Source organism: Felis catus, chromosome A2 (genome assembly GCF_018350175.1).
Source record: "Felis catus isolate Fca126 chromosome A2, F.catus_Fca126_mat1.0, whole genome shotgun sequence".
Taxonomy (NCBI): Eukaryota; Metazoa; Chordata; class Mammalia; order Carnivora; family Felidae; genus Felis; species Felis catus.
In genome coordinates this window covers 51,590,084-51,612,547 of record NC_058369.1, presented here as the reverse complement: position 1 = coordinate 51,612,547, position 22,464 = coordinate 51,590,084, and the positions used below count along the sequence as shown (strand labels likewise).

Genomic DNA, 22,464 nt, shown 5'->3' with positions numbered 1-22,464 from the left:
GCAGGAGGCAGCACAGAGGAAAGGAGAAAGTAGGTCGGGAGGATGCAGGCAGATGGGCGATAGAGAACCCTGTGTGTGATGCCAGAAATGACCATGTTTTGTCTTCTTCCCACCCCACCCCCACCCCAACCCCAATGTGGGAATCAAGGGAGATCAGCAATGTTCTATTCCATTTCCCAGGCCTCCCTAAAATCACTGAGATGCTGTTCATGACCTTGTCCTGGAGATGTGGCAGAGAGGGGAGCAGAGCAATTCCCAGACCAGGCTTCGGGCGAGGGGGTGGCCGCGTGGGCAGAGCCCTGCGAGGTGGGCTTGGATGGAGATGTGTGTTATGTAATCACCATAAAAAGGAGTTCTGGGATCTGCCAGGAAGGCTGATGAAACATCTCAATTAGGCAGTGTTTCATAGCACTGGCAGCAAAGTTAAATTCTCATTTTCAATGTTGGTTGTGTCTAGGTGGCTTAAAGGACAGGGGTCAGTCAGTCTACCTGGGGAGGTGAACTGCTGAGACTAAAGAGAGTTCAGGGACCCCAGAACTGGAATCTTTGGTTTGTAATTAGGCTAAATCACTTACCTCTTACTTAGGCACCAGTGTCTCCTGATGTGCCTTGAACCCCAGCATCCTAGGACCCCTGTGCCTCTCTTTCTGGGTCTTTTCTGAAAGACCCCTGGCCACATGGTTCTCCTTGCTGGGGGCTGATGGCCACTGGTATAGAAGGGATAGCAGAGTCCCCTGGTATGACAGGGTAGTGGTGAAGGCTCATACTCTGGAGCCAGGCAGCCTGGGTTCAAATCCCTCTCCAGCTATATGAATGTCAACAAGTTACTTAACCTCTCTCTGCCTCAGTTTCTTGGGGGAAATGATAGGATTATTGTGAGGATGAAATGAGTTAGTAAGTGACAAGTGCTTAGCACAATGCCTGGCTCGTATTCAGCACTAAGTATGGTTAGTGTTGTCGTTAAATCGCCCATTGAATAAAATCACCCATTGAAAGAGGATTCCGTTTGTAGCAATGCAGAGGCTAACCAATAAACAGACAGCGGAAGCATTAGGACTACAGAGGAAAGGGTGCTACCCAAAGTCACATAGCCAAGTATGGCAAAGCCAACTTATAGACACTCCAAAGCCAGCTGTTGAGTAGAGTGTCCAGACCAGGCTCTTGGTCACTGAAACCAATCCTGCAGCATCTTTAGTATAGGGTGATCTCAAAGAAGGAAGGCCTGGGGTCCAGGCAGTCATATTCAGAACCAGGGCCTGCCAGCCATGTGGGGCAAAGGGTGTCTAAGGGACTGTCCTTCTAGGCCCAGAGGAATCCTGAGAAGAGTAGGGGTTTGCTCAGTCCAGAGTAGATGTCCAACCACCCTCTAAACCAGGCTGGGAAATCTAGACGTGTGGTTGGATGAATATGTGGGCAGTGGCTGGGTGAATGTGAATTAATAAGATGCTCAGAACAGGACTATCTCTGTGTTCTACTTTCCTGTTCTTGTGGCAGCAAGAGGTAGGCTTTGGCCCCATCTCTGCCCCATGGTCAATAGCAGTGCTCTCTGGGTCCCTCCAGCATACTGAGCTGATCTCTTCTGCAGCTGCCCTCTGCTCTCTGGTCTTCATTGATCTGGAGACCTCCCAATTAGTTAGCACCTTTCATTCTTAAAACACACACACACACACACACACACACACACACACACAAACCTACTTGAGTATTTGCAAGGGTAGGTTTGTGGGTGTCATCTACATGGATTTGCATACCTTAGAGACATACTGGTCCAGCCCCCTTACTTTATCTGAGGCCCAGAAATAGAAAGGGACTTGTGCCAAGTCACCCTGTGGACTATTAAAGCTGGAATCCAGACGTCTGGACACCCAGTCCAAGAAGTAATGAGGTTTGGCTCTGAAGTCCAACAAACCAAGGTTCAAACCTCAGCTCCAGCACTTACCACCCATGTGACCCTGAGCAAGTTACTTGACCTCTTTGAGCTTCTGTTTTCCAATCTGCAAATCTATAAAGTGAGTACATAATTAATCCTAATTGGTAACATTCACTTAGCCAGGCTCGATGCTAAGTGCATACCCCATTCTGCCTTGTATAACAACCCCATGAAGTAAGTGACATCACATCTCTAATTCATAGCTAAGACCCTGAGGCTGGGAGAAATTAAAAATCATGCTTGGAGTTCCAGAGCAGATAAGAGGCTGAGTCAGGATTAGAACCCCGTCCAAGCTGGAGCCTGTGCAGCTCACCACCCCTTCCCACCCAACTTACGCAGCTGCACCTTTGCCTTGAGGCAGCTTCAGGGCTCCCGTGAAGATCAGATGAGAAAATATATGTGAGGCTTCCGGCACAGTGCTTGACATGTAGCAAGTGCTCAGTCCACATATGTTATTACTCTCACTACTTCTGTTATTATTTCTGAGCCTTATCCTCTGTCATTTATTTTGCCAGCCACTATCTTCCTTGACCCTCCATATCCCTTCACGGGAATAAAGGCAAATATGACCATTCCCATCTTGCAGCTAAAAACACTGGCTGCAGAGACATTAAGTAACCTGCCCAGTATTGCTCCTGACCACCAAGTGGCAGAGTGGGGCCCAGAGAATTCTGGGGGAGTTTACCAAGTGGGCAAGGGGGCAAGGACATTGCAGACAGGGACACAGCCCTACAAAGGCCCAGGGACCCTAAGATGCATGGCTCATTCACGTGATCTGTGGCCTGTGCATTTCTCTGGGGCTAGAATGATGAGAGTCGAGGCTGGAGGGCAGGGGGCGGGGACAGCTAGGTGGCATCAGATAAGCCCTTGAAAGGATGCTGCTCATGGTACTTAGAAAAACCACCCCAGGCAGAGGTGGAGAGTGGTGTGAGGGCCACGGCTAGTGTCAGGGAGGCCAGGAAAAGTGGTCTAGAAGGGCCCTCCCAGTGGGTCAGCTTCAACCCCATAGCCCCATCCCTGTGAGGATGGCAAAGCTTTCTTCTTTCCTGTCTTATTTCTAACCATTAGGAACTAAACTTGCCCTCTGAGAGAAACTATGTGAATCATCCTTTAGTGAGAAATTGCTTCCCTGCCTCAGAAATCCTGGCACACCCTCAGACTTCCTTTGTTGTCTCTGACTCTTTGAACATCAGGACTTCTACTAGCTTCTTTCCATCACCCTGCAGCTTCTCAGAACCACAGCTGAGTGTTAAGATAGAAATACCTCCTTCCTCAGACTTTGGAGGCTTTCTTGTGCTTTCTTGGGAAAACATTCTCCTTTTCCAACCGTGTGTCCTCTGTGTGCTGAAACTGCCAAGCGGACCTTAATTTTGTATTTTATGAGACCTCTTTGAAAGTAGGTTGACAGTGCAGTTAACATTTGAATTATTAAGCTGAGGATGGAGACTTGTGGAGCTGAATTGTTGGAAGTTTATGGCATATTTCTGAAAACATAAACTATTGAGACAAAAACAAATCTCCCTGGAGCCCCTGAAGTGGTTCTGGAGGAAAGAGCAAAAAGGGTTTTCCTGGCAGGATGGTTTGCCCAAATAGGTAAGCCAAACTTCACCAAATGAGAAACCCCGGGTCGTCAACATACCCCATGCTGAGATGCCCCTCACCCCAGAGAGCCCCAGTAACCCTCAAAGGCAGGAAGGAGCTGCTTCACTGTATTTCCCGTAAATCTTAGAACCTGGGCACTTAGAGAGGGGGAGGGAGTGCTCCAGGAAGCAGAGAGACAACCCTTGAACTCAGATCTCCTGGCTGCAAAGCCAGGGCTCAACTGAATATTCCAATGAGCCTCAGAGTCCCCAAGTCAAGCCATACTCTGCGACTGGGCTCTAGCCAATCCAGGCGTGCCAAAAGTGTGGACGACTCTGGAGGCGACTTTGCAGGGCATTAAGATGGGGAGGTGGGGTGGGCTGTGATTCTGTGAAATGGCAGGGGCCTGTATGCTGAATTTGACACCTGTTTGGGTTGTTTTCTTTTGTTTGTTTGTTTTTTTTTTTTGCAAACACCATCTCTGGGAGAAGAGTTCAAAGCAAATAACTCCAAATGGGGAATTTGGATTTTTAACAGAGCTGTTAATCCCTACATCACATGCTGTCACCCTGCGTGTGTACATGCACGCACACACACACACACACAATTGCACTTGCACACCCTGTACACATACCACACACATATAACTGCACATACCACACACAACTGCACACACACCACACATACACACACAAAAAAACTACACTTGCACACCATGCACACATAGCACACACATACAACTACACACACACCACACGCATACACTGCACTTACACGCTGTGCACACCCCATACACACAAGTACACCTGCACTCACACACCATGCACAAACACACACACCACACACACACACACACACACAACTGTACACACACACACACACACACACACACACACATACACACAATACACTGCTAAGCCTGGGAAGGTTTCCGTGTCAACCTGTCCTGGACACTCACACTGACCTGCCTTCCCAGCCTCTAGGGAAGATCCCGCAGCCCTGCGCCTCACGTTCCTCAGGAGGCCTAGCACTGAGAAGCTCCTGGGGAGGCCGGCCTTCAGACGACGATTCTGGAGGCCAGAATATCCCCCGCCGGCCTCCTATTGGCAGCACCCTACACACACAAGCATGGGATTATTCATTTATTCATTCCACAGATATTTATTGACTACCCTGAAGTGGGAGGCAAAGATAAGCAAGACAGACACGTCCCCCCGCCATCCCCTTGGACTCTAAAGCCATCAGCAGCAAGTTCCCAGTCAACTAAAGATCTCCAGGGCCAGTGGAGACAGGCGGGGCTGTGGGGAGACCATGTGCTGTGGGCTCAGAGCCAAGAACACTGGGGTCAAATCCTGGCTGGGCCGCTTCGTAGCAGTGTGACCTTGCCTCGTGTGCACAGCTGTGAAATGGGAATGCTAGTAGCTGGCCTCCCAGGGATCTGGGAGGGTACAACCAGATAGTGCGTGTGACAAGCCCATTACAGGACGGGGCAGAGTCACCATGCAAACAGTGGCCGCTGATGCTCCTGTTGAGTGGGCTGGTGGTTCGTCTGGGCCTTAGGGAGGCTCCCCACCAGTGCCTGTCCTTGAGGGGTGAGGAAGAGCGGGTTAGGCCACCAGAGGCAGCCGCTCAGCAGAAAGTCGTTCCGAACACGCTCCAAATCATCATATTGCAGATGCTATAGTTTACTATGCTACGGTTGTCAGGTTTTGGGGGGGGACTTTTTAGAGGTTTTTTAGTGGTTAAATATACATCACATCAAATGAATCAGATTAATTGTTTTTAAGTGCACAGTCCCACGCCGTTAAGTACATTCACACTGTTGTGCAACCATCACCACCATCCATCCCATAACTTCTCATCTGCCCAAACTGAAACTCTGTCTCCATCAAACCCTAACTCCCCATTCCCCCCACAACCAGCCCCTGACACCCACCATCCTACTTTCTGTTTTGGTGAATCTGACTCTTCTGGGTACCTAATACAGTTGGAATTATACAGCATCTGTCCTTTTGTGACTGGCTTGTTTCACTTATAATGTCCTCGGGGTTTATCCATGTTGTCACATGTGTCAGAATTTCCTTCCACTTTACGGCTGGATAATATTCCGTTGCATGGAGAGACCCCACTTTGTTTTTCGTTCATTTGTCGATAGACACTTGGATTGCTCCCGCCTCTTGGCTTTTGCGAGTAACGCTGCTATGCACGCGGACATGCAAATCTCTTTTCCGGTTCCTGCTTCCAATTCTTTTGGGTATATATCCAGAAGTGAAGTGCTGGATAGTATGGTAATTCCATTGTTTAATTTTTTGAGGATCCACTATCCTGTTTTTCTCATGGCAGCAACACCGTGTTACCTTCCCACCCACAGTACGCAGGGCTGCAGTTTCTTCACACCCTCACCAACAGTTGTTGTTTTCTGTTTTGTTTTTTTACAATAGCCACCCTAATGAGTGTGGGGTGGTACATGCCAGCTATGCTTTTTTAATCTCATTTGTGCGGATGTTATTTATAACTTGTAGCTCTTTAAAGTCATCATTCCTTGCCCTTGCTTCTGTTCACCCCCCAGCATCCCAAAACAGGGACATGAATTGTCCTCTCAAAATTATGCCTCGTGGCTGCACCCAGCATTCCCTGAGGGCTCAGGACCACACTGGGGAATGTGCTGGATGAAGCTCTTGCCCTGGGAGCCAGGAAGCTTGGGGACAGCCCCAGGCCTGCCCCTCCGCAGGTCTGTGATCAAGAGCAAGTCACTTCCCCCTGGGCCTGCTTCTTGTCTGTTAAAATGGAAACAATACTGATGCCTTAACTCCCTTATAGAATTGGAGCCCTGGAGATAAAAAAGCTCCTGGAAAGTCTACAGCAATAGCAAAATCTCTGGGTTTGTCAAGATTTAAAAAAAAAAAAAAAAAAAAGTCTAAAGAAAAAAGGGATGGGCCTCTGCTTCTTAGTAATGCACGTGGGCGATCTCAGAGCTCAAGTTCATGGAAACAAATTGAATTACGTAGGAGGCAGCTCTGCCATTTGCAACCATGGATTGTTTGAAATCCTTTTAGAGGAAAATTAAAATATCTCACAGAGGGTAATAAAATGCCGGGTATTTTGAAGGCATAACTGCTCAGCTCTCTTGGGCAAAGAAGTAATTAGGCATTTTTATTTAAGCCCTCCGAGCCGTCATTTTATTTCATTGGTGGAGAGGGGAGAAAAACTGTTGTGGAAAATACATAAAACTCTGGAGGTCACCAGAAGATTAATTATCAACATGTAGAAAACATTAAAAGTAAGTAAATAAATATATCATTTTTAAAGCACAACATAATACCACGCTACAGAGACAAAGGGAAGTGCTTCAAATTTATTTTCACAAACATCAGAAATGGGAAGCTGTACCAAAGGTTCCTTTGTTTCCAGATCAAATCCCACCAAAGAGCCCAGGAGTGGGGAGCCTTCCAAGGCCCGTGGTGCTGGAGACATAGTTCTGCTTGGCGTGGGAGCGGGGAGGGCGTTCTGAGCCTTGTTCCCGCCCAGAGCCCTCAACCACCGCTGAGGACTGTGCCTCCGCCTTGTTGCACCATCCCTCACCATGATCCACTTGAAGAAAAGGGTTGAAAATGGTTGATTTTTCTCTCAGCTAGAGATCATCTGCTCTAGTCTCTCCATTTTACAGACAGAGAAACTGAGGACAAGAGCTTAAGGCTCTGTCCTTCCTATGAATCCCTAAGTCTCAAGACCACCGCATTATCAATGCCGGTGACTCCACAGCGCTTGGGTGGGCTCCCTAGGCCTGAGCCCTAACTGTGGAAGGGGGAGTTGGCCAGGGCTATGTCCCGTCGCCGTCCTGTCCCCTGCACAAGTGGTCCATGCCAGCATCTCCCAGACCCCACCTTCTCCTGTCTGTGAAGCTCGTTCGAGTAATATGACAAGGGGCTGGGGCTGAGGATACAGAGTTCCTGGACAACGCTGGTTTGAGACCCATGCAAAGCCACTAATGGTGGTGGCAGGAGTCGGGGGGGGGGGGGGCTGTTGGCACAGGCATGCTCATAGGTAGATATTCCTCTTCTAAATCTCTCTAGGGTTTCAGTTTGTCTGTGGTGCCTTTTACCACTCCCGAAGCCACCTCCACCTAAGATGCTGCATAGTAATTTTATGCAAGGAAAATGAGCAGTGCATGCATGTGGGTGTGGGTGCAGGTGGGATGTGAGTTCACCTCCCATTCCCTCCGGCTAATCCCACCATTAGCCCACATGGAGGTTTCTTGTTCTTACCTATTAACCTCTCCCACCATTCTGATCTGCATGGAGCCATCCCGCCAACAATGACTAAGTGCCCACTGTGTGCTGGGTTTTATGCTGGTCCTGAGAACCCTGCAGAGAAAAGAATCTGATAACTCATTTATTCAGGGGGAGACAGACCCATGAAGCAATTGTCAAAGACACTGTGATATTTGAGCTGGCCCTTAAAAAGCAAGGAGGAGGGGTGCCTGGGTGGCTGGCTCAGTTGGTTAAGCGCCTGATGTCAGCTCAGGTCATGACCTTGAGGTTCGTGAGTTCGAGCCCCACATCAGGTTCTGCGCTGATGGTGTGGAGCCTGCTTGGGATTCTCTCTCTCTTCCTCTCCCCCACTTGTGTTTTCTCTCGCTCTATCAAAAATAAATAAATTTAAAGTAAAAAGGGAATGGAGGAGTTTGCCTTGCAGGGGAGGGGGAAGGAACAGCAGAGGCAAAGGCACAGAGGCATGAAACAGCTTGTGTTCAGCCAGCCACACAAGGAAGTGAGAGGTGCTGGGGGAGAGGTGGCTGATGATTTCACTGAGACCCCAGGGTGGGAGTTTGTGTTCATGCAGCCCAGCACCTGGCAGAGGGCCAGCACCCAGCCGGTGCTGAAGAGTGTGTCAGATCAGTGAGTAGAAAGAAGGAAAAGCGGAAGGGACCAGGAGAAGGGAAAAGTAAACTGTGCCTTAGTCATAGAAGGGAATCAATAGAACAGTCAAAAAAAAGAACAAATCAGAACCATAAACACAGGTGCCTCTCAAAATGCAATTACACGAGCAAACAACTTTTAGAAGAATGTCTACAGTCTCCTTACACACACATACACGCAGTAGGTTAGGCTACATGTAATTGACCATTTTGACTTAGAAACATAGCAGTTTCAGGGGCACCTGAGTGGCTCAGTCAGTTAAGCGTCAGACTTCAGCTTGGGTCATGATCTCGCAGTTTGTGGGTTTGAGCCCCCGCATCGGGCTCTGTGCTGACAGCTCAGCCTGGAGCCTGCTTTGGATTCTGTGTCTCCCTCCCTCTCTGCCTCTCTCTCTCTCAAAACCAAATAAACATTGAAAAAATTAAAAAAAAAAAAAAAAGGGACAAGCTGTTGACACACACGATAACTTGCCTGGACCTCAAGGAGGTTATACTGAGTGAAAAGAAGCCAGTCTTCAAAAGTTACACATACCGTATGGTTGCATTTACAGAACAGGCTTGAAATGACAAAATGATAAAGATAGGGAACAGACTAGTGGCTGCCAGGGCTGGGGGTGGGGGGGAAGGGTGGTGACTGCAGCTCTAAAAAGGGTGTCACAGGGATCAGATCCTTGTCATGAACTGTGTGTATCTTCATGTATCTTCCTGCTGGTGGTCGTGGGAATCCACACTCAATGCCGTTGCATAGAACTAAACACACACACGTGAGTGCATGTAAAACCGGTGAAGTCTGAGTGAGGTGGGTCTGATTGTATCGGTGTCAGTGTCTTGCTGTGACATTGTACTGTAGTCATACACAGGTGAGCACTAGGGGAAACTGGAGGAAGAGTGTATTTCTTATTGCATGTGAATCTAGAACTATCTCAAAAAAATTTTTTAATAAATAAATAAAAATAAACATTTAAAACACACACAGGGTAATAATAATGCCACATTTGAGACAGAGGTTCTTTCTGGGAGGAGGGGAGGATTCTGCAGACTGGGAAGGATACACAGGGGGATTCACCTGTATCTGTCATGTTTTCCTTCTCAAAAAGGGAAAATCTGAAGCTAATATGGCCTATTTCTCAGGTTCTACAAAGCTGAATGGTGGGTACACCAGTGTTTCTTTAATTATTCTCTATCCTGCTTTTATGTTTGAAACAGTTCATGATTTATATATTTTTTAAGTTTATTCATTTATTACTTCTGAGAGAGAGAGCGAGCACACAAGCAGGGGAGGGGCAGAGAGAGAGGGAGACACAGAATCCATAGCAGGCTGCAGGCTCTGAGCCTTCAGTGCAGAGCCTGACTTGGGACTCGAACTCTCGAATGGTAAGATCATGACCTGAGCTGAAGTAGAACACTTACTCAACTGAACCACCCAGGTGCCCCGAAAGAGTTCGTGATTTTTTTTTGAAAATTTTTTTTAATGTTTATTTATTACTGAGAGACAGAGAGACACAGAGCGTGAGCAGAGGAGCGGTAGAGAGAGGAGACACAGAATCTGAAGCAGCTCCCAGCTCTGAGCTGTCAGCACAGAGCCCGACGTGGGGCTCGAAGTCACGGACCGTGAGATCATGACCTGAACCGAAGTCGGTCGCCTAACCAACTGAGCCACCCTGGTGCCCCTGAGTTCATGATTTTTAAAACACGGATCTTGCTTAACTCCTTTCATCCAGAGCCAGGATTGGGTCTTGGATGGAGAGGGCTGAGGGTGTGGGTGGTGGGAAGGGGGCATACAGGGCTCTCTGAGAAGGGGAGGGGGTGGCTCGGCCCCAGGGCCTCAGCAGCAACCCCCTGTGAGCCACCTGGGCCTCTCTCTCTGCAGCCCCCGGAGAAGGAGGGTGCCCTGCCTCGGCAGGTGGGCAACAAGACAGAGTGCGGCCTGCTGGGCTTCGTGCTGGACCTGAAGCAGGATTATGAGCCCGTGCGCACCCAGATGCCAGAGGAGAAGCTGTACAAGGTGTACACCTTCAACTCTGTGCGCAAGTCCATGAGCACAGTCATCAAGCTGCCGGACGAGAGCTTCCGCATGTACAGCAAGGGTGCTTCTGAGATCGTGCTCAAGAAGTAAGCCGCGCGTGGTCGGGGAGGGGTGTGGGGAGCCGGGGACCACCAAGTCATGCAGCACGGGCTGTCCTACAGGCTGGGCCAAAGGGCCATCTGGCACTCAGAGGTGTGGGGAGGGCCCTGCCCAACGTCCCACGGCAGGACCACCTCCAGGGTCCCTCGCCCACTGCTTTTCTCCCCGTTTCCTCTTATAAATGTCTGCAGAGAGCCCTCCCCATCCTCCTCCCTACATTACTGGATCATCAGGAAGGGCTCCCCATCATCAGTGTTAAATCTCCCTCATTTTACTTCCTTTAGCACAGAGTGATTTTCATTGTGACCTAGTCTACTCTGGCTCCATGCTGGAATCACCCCAGGGAGCTTTAAAAAAAAAAAAAAAAAGAAAAAATAGGGCGCCTGGGTGGCTTAGTCGGTTGGGTGTCTGACTTTGGCTCAGGTCATGATCTCACAGGCCGTGGGTTCGAGCCCCCCGTCAGGCTCTGTGCTGACAGCTCCAGAGCCTGGAGCCTGCTTCAGATTCTGTGTCTCCCTCTATCTCTGCCCCTCCCCCGCTCAAGCTCTGTCTCTGTCTCTGTCTCTCTCAAAAATAAATAAACATTAAATAAATAAATAAATAAATAAAAAGAAAGAAAAAACATTGATTCCTGAACTCACCCCAGACAAACTGAGTTGGGGTGAACCTCTGGGGCAGGGCTCACACATGGGTATTTATTTATTCAGTGTTTCTCCAAACCATTGTAATGTGCAAGCAAGGTCCAGAACCACTAGCATAACTAAGTTTCCTCCCCTTTGAAAATCACTTCAGTTGTGGAACGATTTTTTCAGATGAAATCTTGTGAATATAAAACAGATCAAAGTAGATGTGCTCTTGCTGAATGGACTGGGGCAAATATTATAAGAAGGCTGCCTGATTTCTTTTTGGCTGGTCTTGATTTCATCCCTGCCTGGGGCCGAGGGGCCTGGACCAGCCCTGAAGCATTATGGGAGTTGAACAGGATGGACACTGGATGACCAACCACAGCCAGCTGAGCATCACTGGGGAGGGGGAGGTGAGCTCAAGCTGGTCAGAGGGAGGATCCTTGGGCCCTCAGCTGGACCTTACCCATCTCCCTCCCATCTGCCCCCCAGGTGCTGCAAAATCCTCAACGGGGCAGGGGAGCCCCGGGTCTTCCGGCCCCGCGACCGGGATGAGATGGTGAAGAAGGTGATCGAGCCCATGGCCTGTGATGGGCTCCGCACCATCTGTGTGGCCTACCGCGACTTCCCCAGCAGCCCGGAGCCTGACTGGGACAATGAGAATGACATCCTCAACGACCTAACCTGTATCTGTGTGGTGGGCATCGAGGACCCCGTGCGGCCCGAGGTAGGCACCCTACCAGCAGGCTTGGAGAGGCTGGGAATCCAGCCTGCTGCCAACCTGACATAAGTTGCCTCACCTTTCAGAGCCTCGGTTTCCCTATAGCGTCCACAGGTTTTTTCTGCACATACTCCTAAACGTTCGCACTCATGAGACCAGTGTAGGCCACGTTTGGCATTGGTCTGCTCAGGACCCGTGGCAGCACCCACGGCCGACTGCTGGGGATACTCCCGGAGCCATCCACCCAAGCACCCAGAAACCTTCCCTTGCCCCCAAAGGACAAGCATGGGGGCTGCCCTGCCTTAGAAGCCTCTTGCCCCACAGGAGCCAGGACCTCCTATAACACATCCATAGGCCTAGATTCCAGGCTCCCTGTAAAGAAGACCCCCAGAAACAACCGGTATCCAGGAAAACCCACGTGTGGTGTCACACCATCATTTAGAGTTCTGTCCATCCAGATCCTGCTTACTGATCAGCTTTCCCCAGTAGGCTCGCACAGTGACACAGCTGACAGTCTCCCTTTATCAGGTTTCCAGGGGAACAGAGCTACAAAGTTAACCAAAGGTCAGGTGCTCAGGCAGAAGAGAAGAGGGATGACAGCACCCCTCCCTATAAGGACGAAGGAAGGTGATGTGATAAGTGCACCTAATGGAGTGCTCAACTCACATAGGTCTTCAGCCTCCTTTAGCCGCCTCTGCATCTGGTGGGAAGACAGAACTCGGTGCTGGGGATTTGCAGGGTTGGGGGTGGATGGACACGTGTGGTCAGTCAGACTGCCCAGGCTAGAGAGGCCGTGGGAGGAAGCGTGGGCTGCCACAGATCTCCAGAACGTTCCTGTGGGCAAGCGGAGTGAATCTGCTCACCCTGCGGGGCCCCAGAGGGCAGAGCTCAGCACATGGGACAAGTCACAGGAGAGGCCAGCCTCCACATCCTCGAAAGACTAACACAGCCGCTGGGGCTCAGGTTGGTTCCCAGGCTGGCCCAACTAGGCCCACCCAGATTGGCCTTGGCTGCGGAATTTGGTGACAGTGCCTCTCAGGGCCACCTTCCTCCAGTAAAGGCAACTTCACTCTCCCCCACTTGCCCTGACACCATTCTGTGTGGGGGCCTCTCACTGTTCTCTGCTCCTCTTGGAGCCTCCATTTCCCTTTCTTTCAAGTGAAAGGGGGTAGACAGGGTGTTTTCCAAAGTCCCAGCCCCAGTGTTCTAAGATTCCGTGTTCCGAAAACCAAGTGAAACTAGGATGTTGCGGATGTGGACTTTCACGCTTAGGCAGCAGGGAGAGGCGTCGTCAAGAGTATGAGCTCAGGCATCGGACAGGCCTGGGATCCTGAGTCCCGGCCTTACTGGCTGTGTGACCTTGGGCCAGTTATGTAACCTCTCTGAGCCTCTGTTTCTTCATCCGTAGACTGGGGATAATAACAGTGTTCTCCACACATACACACCCCAGGGTACTATGAGGTATCATCATGCACATAGAAGCAACAGGCAGAGCCTGGCATGAGGTACGTGGCCCATCATTGTGGGTCTCCTTCTTTTATGCCCCTCCCCAGTAGATGCATAAGTCTGGATCCAGTGACATGTAACAGCCCCTAACACAGAGCTCGGCCTATGGAAGGTACTTGAGAAGTGTGGAGTGAATGAATGAGAACAAATGGGACTCGAACACCAATCTTCCAATACTGTGCCTGGTACTCATCTCTCTCTCTCTCTCTCTCTCTCTCTCTCTCTCTCTCTCTCACACACACACACACACACACACACACACACACCACAGGCCTCCTCACTCCCACCCAGAGCCTAAAGCAGCAAAGGCGATTTGTGCCCCAGGTGCTTGGCACTGGAGCCCATGTGTGTTTTCCTGCAGACTGTGTCTGTCCCTGAACAGACAGGCCATTTATCAGCCTCCCCATGGGACGCCCGCTCATTACCAGCTGCTAATGGGTTCAGGCTTCCCATGACATGTTATCTCCTTACAGGCAACAGAGACTAGTCTCTACATAGCAAGCAAGGCCAGCCTATGGTTCCCCTGTCCTTCCCATCCCCAGAGCTCCCCATTCCTCACCCTGCAGCTGGGGTGGAAAGAAGTATCAGACACATAACTTTTTTGGTCATAACCCACAAAAAATAAGAAATGTATTTTATATCATGACTCAGTAAACACATACACCTGACCAAAATAAGAATCTCACAAAGTAACGCGATGCGCTTATAAGTATTTTCTATTCTCTTATTTCTTTCTTTTTTTAACACTAGTCATCACTCACAAAACTGATTTCACAATCCACTAAAACGGTATGAGTTTAGATTTGAGCTGCTGCTGACCTAGTCCAAATGCCTCTGCACACCCCCACTGAGCAGGTGAAAACACTAAGGCCAAGCAGGGACACTTATGTTCCCAAAGACCTGCTGTAAAAGGCTGAGCAAATCCATATTAGAATGGGTTTTCTGCCTTCCTGCCTCAGGCCCTTCCCCAGGATGCCACGGAAATGAAAGGGCAAGTGGTTCTCAATCAGGAGGGTGGAGAGAGGTGGGACAGGGCCTAAGAGGGGCTAAGCTGGGTCCCTGGCATTTTCCATTGACAGCGTGATCATCCAGAGAAGCTGGCTTCAGTCACAGACTCTGGGAAGGGGCAGCTGTCCCACCCGGCAGCACTGTCATCCTGGAGGCCCCTACATTGGAGAAAAGGGACCTGGATCTGAGCCTCAAGTCTGTCAATAATAAGCCTTTCCCCTGCCCCTGTGCCTCAGTCTCCTCATCTGTAAAATGGGAGGTTGGCCCAGGAGGTCCCTGCCAAGTTCCAACATTCTGAGCCAGCTGACTAGAAGCTTACCCTGACACCTTTGTCTGCTTCTGTCAAGTTGGTGCATCCTTGTTGGTGACCTCCTCTCTCCCCTGGACTCTCCCCCAGGATGTAGATTTAGATGTGGTAAGCTGTGTTGGAGAGCAGTGACTTACTAGGGTGACACAGCAGAATCAAGGGATACGGGTACTGATCCTGCTCCTGCCACTTCCTCACGGAAGACCCACAGGTGCATCGCTTCCCTGGGCCTCAGTTTCCCCATCTGAACAGTGAGAGAGTAGGACATTCCCAAGTGAGAGACACATAGCAGGGTTGCTGATGGCACTGCTTAAAAGTATAAAAGCTCTGACCTGTTGACTCAGCATCTCCCAGTGGGGGTGGGGATGGCTTTTGATCTATTTGGTTTTTAGGCCGGGTGATTGATACACACAGAGCCAAATTCAAACGGTTCCATAGCACAGAAGGGGTGAAGCAGCCTCCCATGCCACCCCCCAGTCCCCTGGTCTCTGCCTCACAGTTTCTTGGGTGACCTTCGCAGAGTGTCTATGCCCACAGTTTTTGGCAAGCTCTCCCAGGCCACCGTGAGGCTGGCCGGAGTGGAAGCCTCAGGCTGGACCACCTCTAGGGTCGTACAAACATTTTCAGATTTGTTGGGCAGCTGCCCCTGGAGCACAAACCCTGCCTCCCTCAGTTTTCCCATCTGTCAAGGGGACAAATCACGTTGCCTTCCTCCCTCAAGAATCGAGAACAGATCGAAACAGACTTGCCCGTCACCCCCCAGACAACACATAGGATGCTCCCTCGGGTACACTTTCCGAGGCTGATCGAAGCCGCTGCAGATAAAGCCATCAGAAGAGCAGCAGTCTGGGATTTGCCGGGTTATCCGGGGGTGTTTGGAGCCCTTGAAGTCACAGACAACGGGTGTCACCAGAAACAACAGATGTTTAAAAGCCTTTATTTAATGAAAACAGGAAGCGCCCATTTCCTGGCTGTTTTTCCTCAGTGAGAAAAATCTTGGATAATTTTAGCAAAGGAAGGGATTTTTTTTTTTTTTTTGAAATTTTACAGCTACTTTATCTATGTGGAAAGTCTATTTCAACCAGACTGGTGCCCTTGTGGCTTGAGTCTTCATCATCTCTGGATCCTCAGTGGCCAGAACAGTTAGATGTTCAGTAGCTATTTGCCAAACAGATGAATGAATAAATACAAGGAAATGTTGGCGCAGTTTAAGGAAGCACCCCATTGGGTTGGAGGAACCCAGAGTGGCTTCATGAGGAGAAGGCAACTCACCTGAAAGAGAAGAGACTTTTGACACACAGATTAAGGGAGAGAGGGTGTTCCAGGCAGAGGGAACAGCGTGGACAAACGCAGAGAGGTGTCCAGGAAGGGATGCTAAGTGTTTGGAGTCTAGTGAATACCCCGCTTTGGATTTATGAGAGAAGAGGCTAGGAAGGGAGCCTGGAGCGACATTGTGAAGGGTCTCATGTCCCCATCCAAATCCGTTCACCAGGTCAGGCTTTGAGGGACTTAAGCAGAGAGACTGTTCGTGATGACCCACATTTACGAAGCACCTACCCTGTGCCATGCCCCTCGGTCAGCAATCCCTGCCCCCCAGAGCCCACAGCCTAATGAAATGCCTGGTAAAAAGGCAAGAGTAGTAGACCCAAAGCACATGAGAGCCTCAAGCCAGACCGAAGCACAACACAGACGTCCAGGTACACGGGCCGCCGCCCAGAAAGGAGGTGGAGTACCTCAAGGAGGTCGGGGATGCCCTGGGGTGTTTCTGGAATCCCCCCACATTCTAGGCAGGTCACAGACCTCTAAGGCACCTGGCCCAGAAATCATGGTGAAGCGTCCACACTATCCCACTGCCCCAAACAAATGGCCGCCCCTCCAAGTCCCCGACACCAGCTGTGCCCCACCCCCACCGCATCTACATCCACACCCTCTGCACCCCTCCCCCTCTCCCAGAGCAGGAAGAACAAGCAAGGAAGACCATGGTCAGGCGTGTTGCCAGGCTCCCCACCGCCACCACCAGCATGGCTGGCTCCATGCTTGGTACTGTTTACCCCTGTCATGGCATCGTCCAGGCTCGCTGAGGGGTGTAGACTATCATCCCCATTTTACAGATGAGGATGCCAACGCTCAGGGGGAACCCCAGGGCAAAGCCCAGCCCAGCCTTTTGGTCCCTGAGCCCTCTCTCCAAGAGGGAGAGAAGCCTCCACCATACAGAGGAAAGCGCGGGGCCATAAAAATTAGCTGCCTCCTTTTTCTCCCTGAGCCAGCTTGTTTTGGGGAGCCCCAGAGGGTGAGGATTCCAAGCAGGCAGATTGCAGCTCCCGAGACAGCCTAAAAAGTATTCGTCTTTCTAAAACACAGTGCCAGTCACCTCATCACTCCTTCAGAATTTACCACGGTTCCCAGGCCCGAAGGAGCAAGCCCCTGATTCCAGCACCTTCTGACCTCGAGCCTTTCTCCAGCTTCATGGCCACCGGCTCCTGCCCCACAGCCTCAGCCCCTCCAGATCACCTGCCACACCTTCCTCCAGCACCCTTCCCACCTTCTGTGCCAGTGCCTCTCATGGGACAGAACCCTGTGGCCTGGGCCACAATGAAGTGGTCACCTGTGTAGCCCCAGCCAGGGCACAGTGCCAGGCACCAGAGCCTCAGTTAGTGTTAGCTGAACAGAAGCAACTCGAACGTCCCCTCCTCCGGGAAGCTTTCTCGGATTTCTCCTCTGCATCTACTTCCTTCTGAAGTACTGGCACCCTTCTCCTTTGCTCCCAGAGCCCATTGTACGGAGATCTTTACCAAAGACCCTGCCTCCTACAAGGGTACAGCTCTGACCCAGAGCACCTGCTTTCTCATCTGAAAAAAAGAACAATTCTGTGAAAGGATATGATAGACTTGTTCCACTGTGGAGCGGTCAGCCTGGGAGGGAGTGAGCACCCTGTCACCAGAGACCTACAAGCAGAAGCTGGCTGGCCATCTGTTGGGATGCCTAGCAGGAGAGCTAGGCTACGAGGAGAGAGTCAGAGTCATGACCTGAAGTCCCTTCCAACTCTAAGACTTCGAGCATCTTTAAACCAAACAAAACCTAAACTATTCCTTTGAGGGCAGGAGCCAGATCAGGTGGATGTCCTCGAAAGAGCAGTGGCTCTTTCCGTTCCTCTGAACAGGAGACAGCAGGGGGCTGCAGCCCGGGTTACAGCCATTTTGAGGACATCGATCAATTATGTAAGCGGGATGTTGGACACTCCACGTCCCCACTCCCTCTGGCTCTGTAAAAAGAGGTCACAGTTGCCTATGTGAGCAGCAGCTATGGCACGAGGCAGAGGCCTTGCTCATGTGCCCCCCGCCCAGCCCCAAGTGGGCTCTTCCTCAGGCCCTGGAAATGCAGCCAGAGGAGACCCGTGGTCAGCTTACCCTACTCCAGCCCTTGTGACAGGGAGATCACTACCTCTCACCACAGACCTGGTCTCTTATACGATTCTGGTAGCTGGAGGGTGCATTCTCCTGACCTTGGCCGGGACCCTGCCTCTTCACGATGTTCGTTCCCTGCTCTACCACAAGATGGCCATGCTCAGGAGTCTTGATTTTCTCTATAAGCAGCTGGGAGGGAGTGACACCCCAGGCTGAACTCTAGGCAGGTCATTGGAGGTCAGGTAGGGGAGCGACGGAAGACGGGCGAGGCCAGAGGCAGGGTGACTGGGGAGGGGCTGGGTAGTGGCCCCCACTTGGAATGGTGGCGCTCTGTGCTGAGGGAATAGCAGATGCTGTGGACGGGGGTGGACAGAGGCTAGATATTTTCAAGATCAATCCTTGTTTTTAAAGTTCCTGAGGGCAGGAAGGGGACCAGCAGTCAGAAGCTGTCCACAGTCAGGTTTTGAACCAATGTTCTGACTCTTTGTATTAGTTGCCATGATGCAATAGCACAGACTGGGTGGCTCAGACAACAGAACTGGATTCTCTCACGGTTCTGGAGGCTGGAAGTCCAAGATCAAGTGTTGGCAGGGTTGATCTCTTCTGAGAGCCATGAGGGAGAATCTGCTTCATGCCTCCCCCAGCCCCAGCTTGTGGGGGTTTGCTGGCAATCTTTACTGGTCCTTGGCAGCAACACCCCAATCTCTGCCTTTCTCTTTATATGACATTCTCTGCATGTGTGTCTGGGTCCAAATTTCCCCTCTTCATAAAAACTCCAGTCACACTGACTGAGGGCCACCCTACCAGCCTCAACTTAATTACCTCTATAAACACCCTATCTCCAAGTAAGGTCATATTCACAGGCACTGGGGGTTAAGACTTTAACGTATCTTTTTTTTCTTAATTTTTATTTATTTTTGAGCAAGAGAGGGAGAGAGAGAGAGAGAGAGGAGGGGGGAGGGGCAGAGAGAGAGAGGGAGACACAGAATCCGAAGCAGGCTCCAGGCTCTGAGCTGTTAGCATAGAGCCTGACACGGGGCTCAAACCCATGAGCTGTGAGATCATGACCTGAGCCGAAGTGGGACACTTAACTGAGTGAGCCACCCAGGTGCCCCAAGACTTTAACATATCTTTTTGGAGCAGCCACAGTACAGCCCAAATAATCGCCAGACCCTCTCAGCAGCAACTTTGCAGAGTGGGGATGGGAGTGACCTCCCAGACACTATGGGTACGAGATGAGGGGGAGACAGACTCCCTGAATCCAAGCCTGAGATTCTAAAGTGCTTTGGTCTTTTGATACAACCAGACTTTCTGCCCATGACGTGTCCTCTTCCACTCAGAGACTTTGTGCAGCAAATAGCAAATATTACCTTATTATTTTATCATTTGTCACTGCCCATGGGTAAGAATCACTTGTTCAGTTGATCTGTGTTGTGTGTAAAGGGCTGTGGCAGCTCCAGGCTGGTTTCTGCATCCTAATTGCTGGGCAGATAAATCCACAGCTCTGTATAGAGGCAGGGACTGGGGGGATGGGGAGGGGGGGAGGGTGCTACCACCTGCTGATTGGCTGGGTCTACTCTGGCCTGATTGGCCCAGACATCAGTCTATCATTGCAGTCAGGGCAGGAGGCAGTCCTTACTCTCTCTGGGGAATGTCCTGTTTTACATGAAGCATAATCATTTGTATGTATCCTAAGCCAGTGTCACATTCTGTAAATAAAATGCTCCCAAGTGCAGTATCCCCCCAACCCCCCCCAAAAAAAAATCTAAAAATACACAAACATACTTGTCACTGAATTTGCAGGAACTATGCATGTGGATAAAGCTGTGCATGTGGATAAAGCACATTCTCATGCAATAGTAAAGTATTCTACTCCCGCCTGGGGCCAGATCTGAGAGGGTGTTATTGGGGTCTTTCTCAAATTCCTTGCCCAAGTCAGGATAGCCAGTGGTTTCATCTCAGGACGGACTATCATGGTGATAGGTGGTAGCTGCCTGAGGCTCTACTGAGAATTCTGAGACCACATCAGGGTTTAATCACAAGATTCTGCGATCGATTAACAATGCCTGCCATGGGCACAGGAAAGGAGGAGATGGCCTATATTCCATGCATGCTATCGGTATCTCATGGTCATCCAGGCTCCTTACGATAGGGCTGCCTGTGAGCAGGGCTCACTCTGGAATCCACGGGGCAGTGACGGCCTGCCCCAGGTGGTGCTCACTCCCATGGCTCCTGCCCTCCTGCCAGGTCCCAGAAGCCATCCGCAAGTGCCAGCGAGCGGGCATCACAGTCCGCATGGTCACCGGTGACAATATCAACACGGCCCGGGCCATCGCCATCAAGTGTGGCATCATCCATCCTGGGGAGGACTTTCTGTGCCTGGAGGGCAAGGAGTTTAACCGGAGGATCCGCAACGAGAAGGGGGAGGTACGTGCCCAGCACAAAGAGTCCGCAGAGGGATGAGCTAGGATGGGAGACTGGGAGGCATGGGGGCTACGTGACTGTGCAGAAGCCAGCCAGCGTGCCACTAAGAGCCCAGTGACTTTGGGTGAGTCCCCTCCCTTGTCTAGGCCTCAGCTTCTCTCTCAGACCCCCCATCCCTCTCCAGATTGAACAAGAGCGAATTGATAAGATCTGGCCAAAGCTACGGGTGCTGGCTCGCTCCTCCCCCACGGACAAGCATACCCTCGTCAAAGGTAAGACTTGGGGGAGGCAGTTCTGAGGACAGAACCCCCTCTTCTCCTGGTGCCTGCAGCTTCTTTCCAGGACAGAGGGGCTTTTGCATGGGGCTCCCCACACCCGGCAAAACCCTTGTCTCTCCCCATTGCAGCCCTGGGAGGCCCTCTAAGGGCCACAGTGAGATGGGGAGGTTGTGAATCTTCTCTCTGGGTGCCACTCTTCTAGGAAGCAATGAGATCGGGCATGTGTAGGTCCAAACCTCTTGGCCTGAGGGCCAAGGGGGGCCCAGAGATGTGTTGTATTTGGCTGGTACAGTGCCTTTGTTTATGTTGAATTTGGATGGCTTTATACAAACTCTCCTCTCACTTTTTTTTTAAAAGAGCCCTTTTTTTGAGGGGAGGGAGCACAAGTGAGCAAGGGACAGAGAGAGGGAGGGAGAGAGAGAGAGAGAGAGAAGCAGGGCTTACCCAAAGTGGGGCTTGTGGGTTTGTTTGGTTTTTTTTTTACCGTAAGTGGGGCTCATTCTCACCCAATGCAGGGCTCGAAATCACGAACCATGAGATCATGACCTGAACTGAAGTCAGATGTTTAACTGTCTGAGCTACCCAGGCACCCTCCCCTCATATTTGAAGCAGTCCTCACCACTCCTTGTCATGTGACGTTCACCCCACTTCACTTATTTGTGTTCTCAGTCTGTCCCCAGAGTTGTGAGTTTGAGACCCTTGGTCTGCCTGCTCTCTGAGGACCCCAACCAACAACTGTAACCAGGACCCCAGGGGTGGTTTATCCCGGGAATAGCAACCTGATAAATGAGGCCAAAAGCTAACATCTTTCTCCTTCCTTGTCTCCTTCTGGATACAGGGCATACGATTTGCTGAGCTCATGCAGGTGGCCAGGTTCTGGGCACTTTTACAGTCATGCCTTCCTGGCTTCCCGTGCCTGGCTGCCTGGCTGCCACTGACCTGTTCTATAGCCTTGGGCAAGTCCCTCCTCTTCTGGGACTCAATTTTCCCATCTTTAAAATGGCCATAGGAGGGCAGATTTATGGCTGAGGTCATCCCTAGGGCATCTCAGATTCTCCTCCCAAAATACTACCCAAGGACATTAATGGAGGCAGATGTGGCCCAGGGACAGAAACATAGAACCTCAGAACCACAGATAACAGAGCAGGAGGCCCCCCACCCCATCCCCATTTATTTTTCAATCACTCCTTCATTTACTTATTCATTCTCTTGATAAATGTTTATTGAGGATCTACTAAGTGCCAGGTCCTGCTCTTGGCAGACATGGTCCTTCCCTTTTGGAATTCACGGTCCAGATTCCATCCAGCAGACATTAAATAGCTTTCCTCCCACAGACCTGGAGGCTGCATTGGTGGAAGAGAAGGGTGGGACCGTCTGTTGGCCTCTCACTCAGGCTGGGGATGGGTGTCCCCTAACAGGCCGTCAAAGGTGGGTTGAGACTCCAGGAGAAAGGGCCTGTGTTTCAGGCAGGGAAGAGGACTGCACTGTGAAAGCCCAGAAGATTTCCAGACACTTTGAAGGAGTGGAAAGAAGCTGACCTGACCAAGCAGGGACCTCAAGAGAGAGAGAGGAGCCAGTGAAGGGGGTGCCGGTGTCAGATTGCATAGGGCCTTGAACGCCAGGCTGCTGACCTGAGCTG

At 50.8% G+C, this 22,464-nt stretch overlaps 1 protein-coding gene across 15 annotated transcripts in view; it reads left to right on the top strand.

The window, feature by feature from the left end:
• The window catches only part of ATP2B2 (ATPase plasma membrane Ca2+ transporting 2), a 387,749-nt gene that overhangs the window by 341,561 nt on the left and 23,724 nt on the right, over positions 1-22,464 (top strand). For all 15 annotated transcript variants that reach the window (XM_045051952.1, XM_023250012.2, XM_023250013.2 and 12 more), the window contains 4 exons: positions 10,300-10,541; positions 11,670-11,904; positions 20,371-20,550; positions 20,732-20,819. In XM_045051952.1, the coding sequence (XP_044907887.1) occupies positions 10,300-10,541; positions 11,670-11,904; positions 20,371-20,550; positions 20,732-20,819 (745 nt within the window). The remainder of the gene's footprint in view (positions 1-10,299; positions 10,542-11,669; positions 11,905-20,370; positions 20,551-20,731; positions 20,820-22,464) is intronic.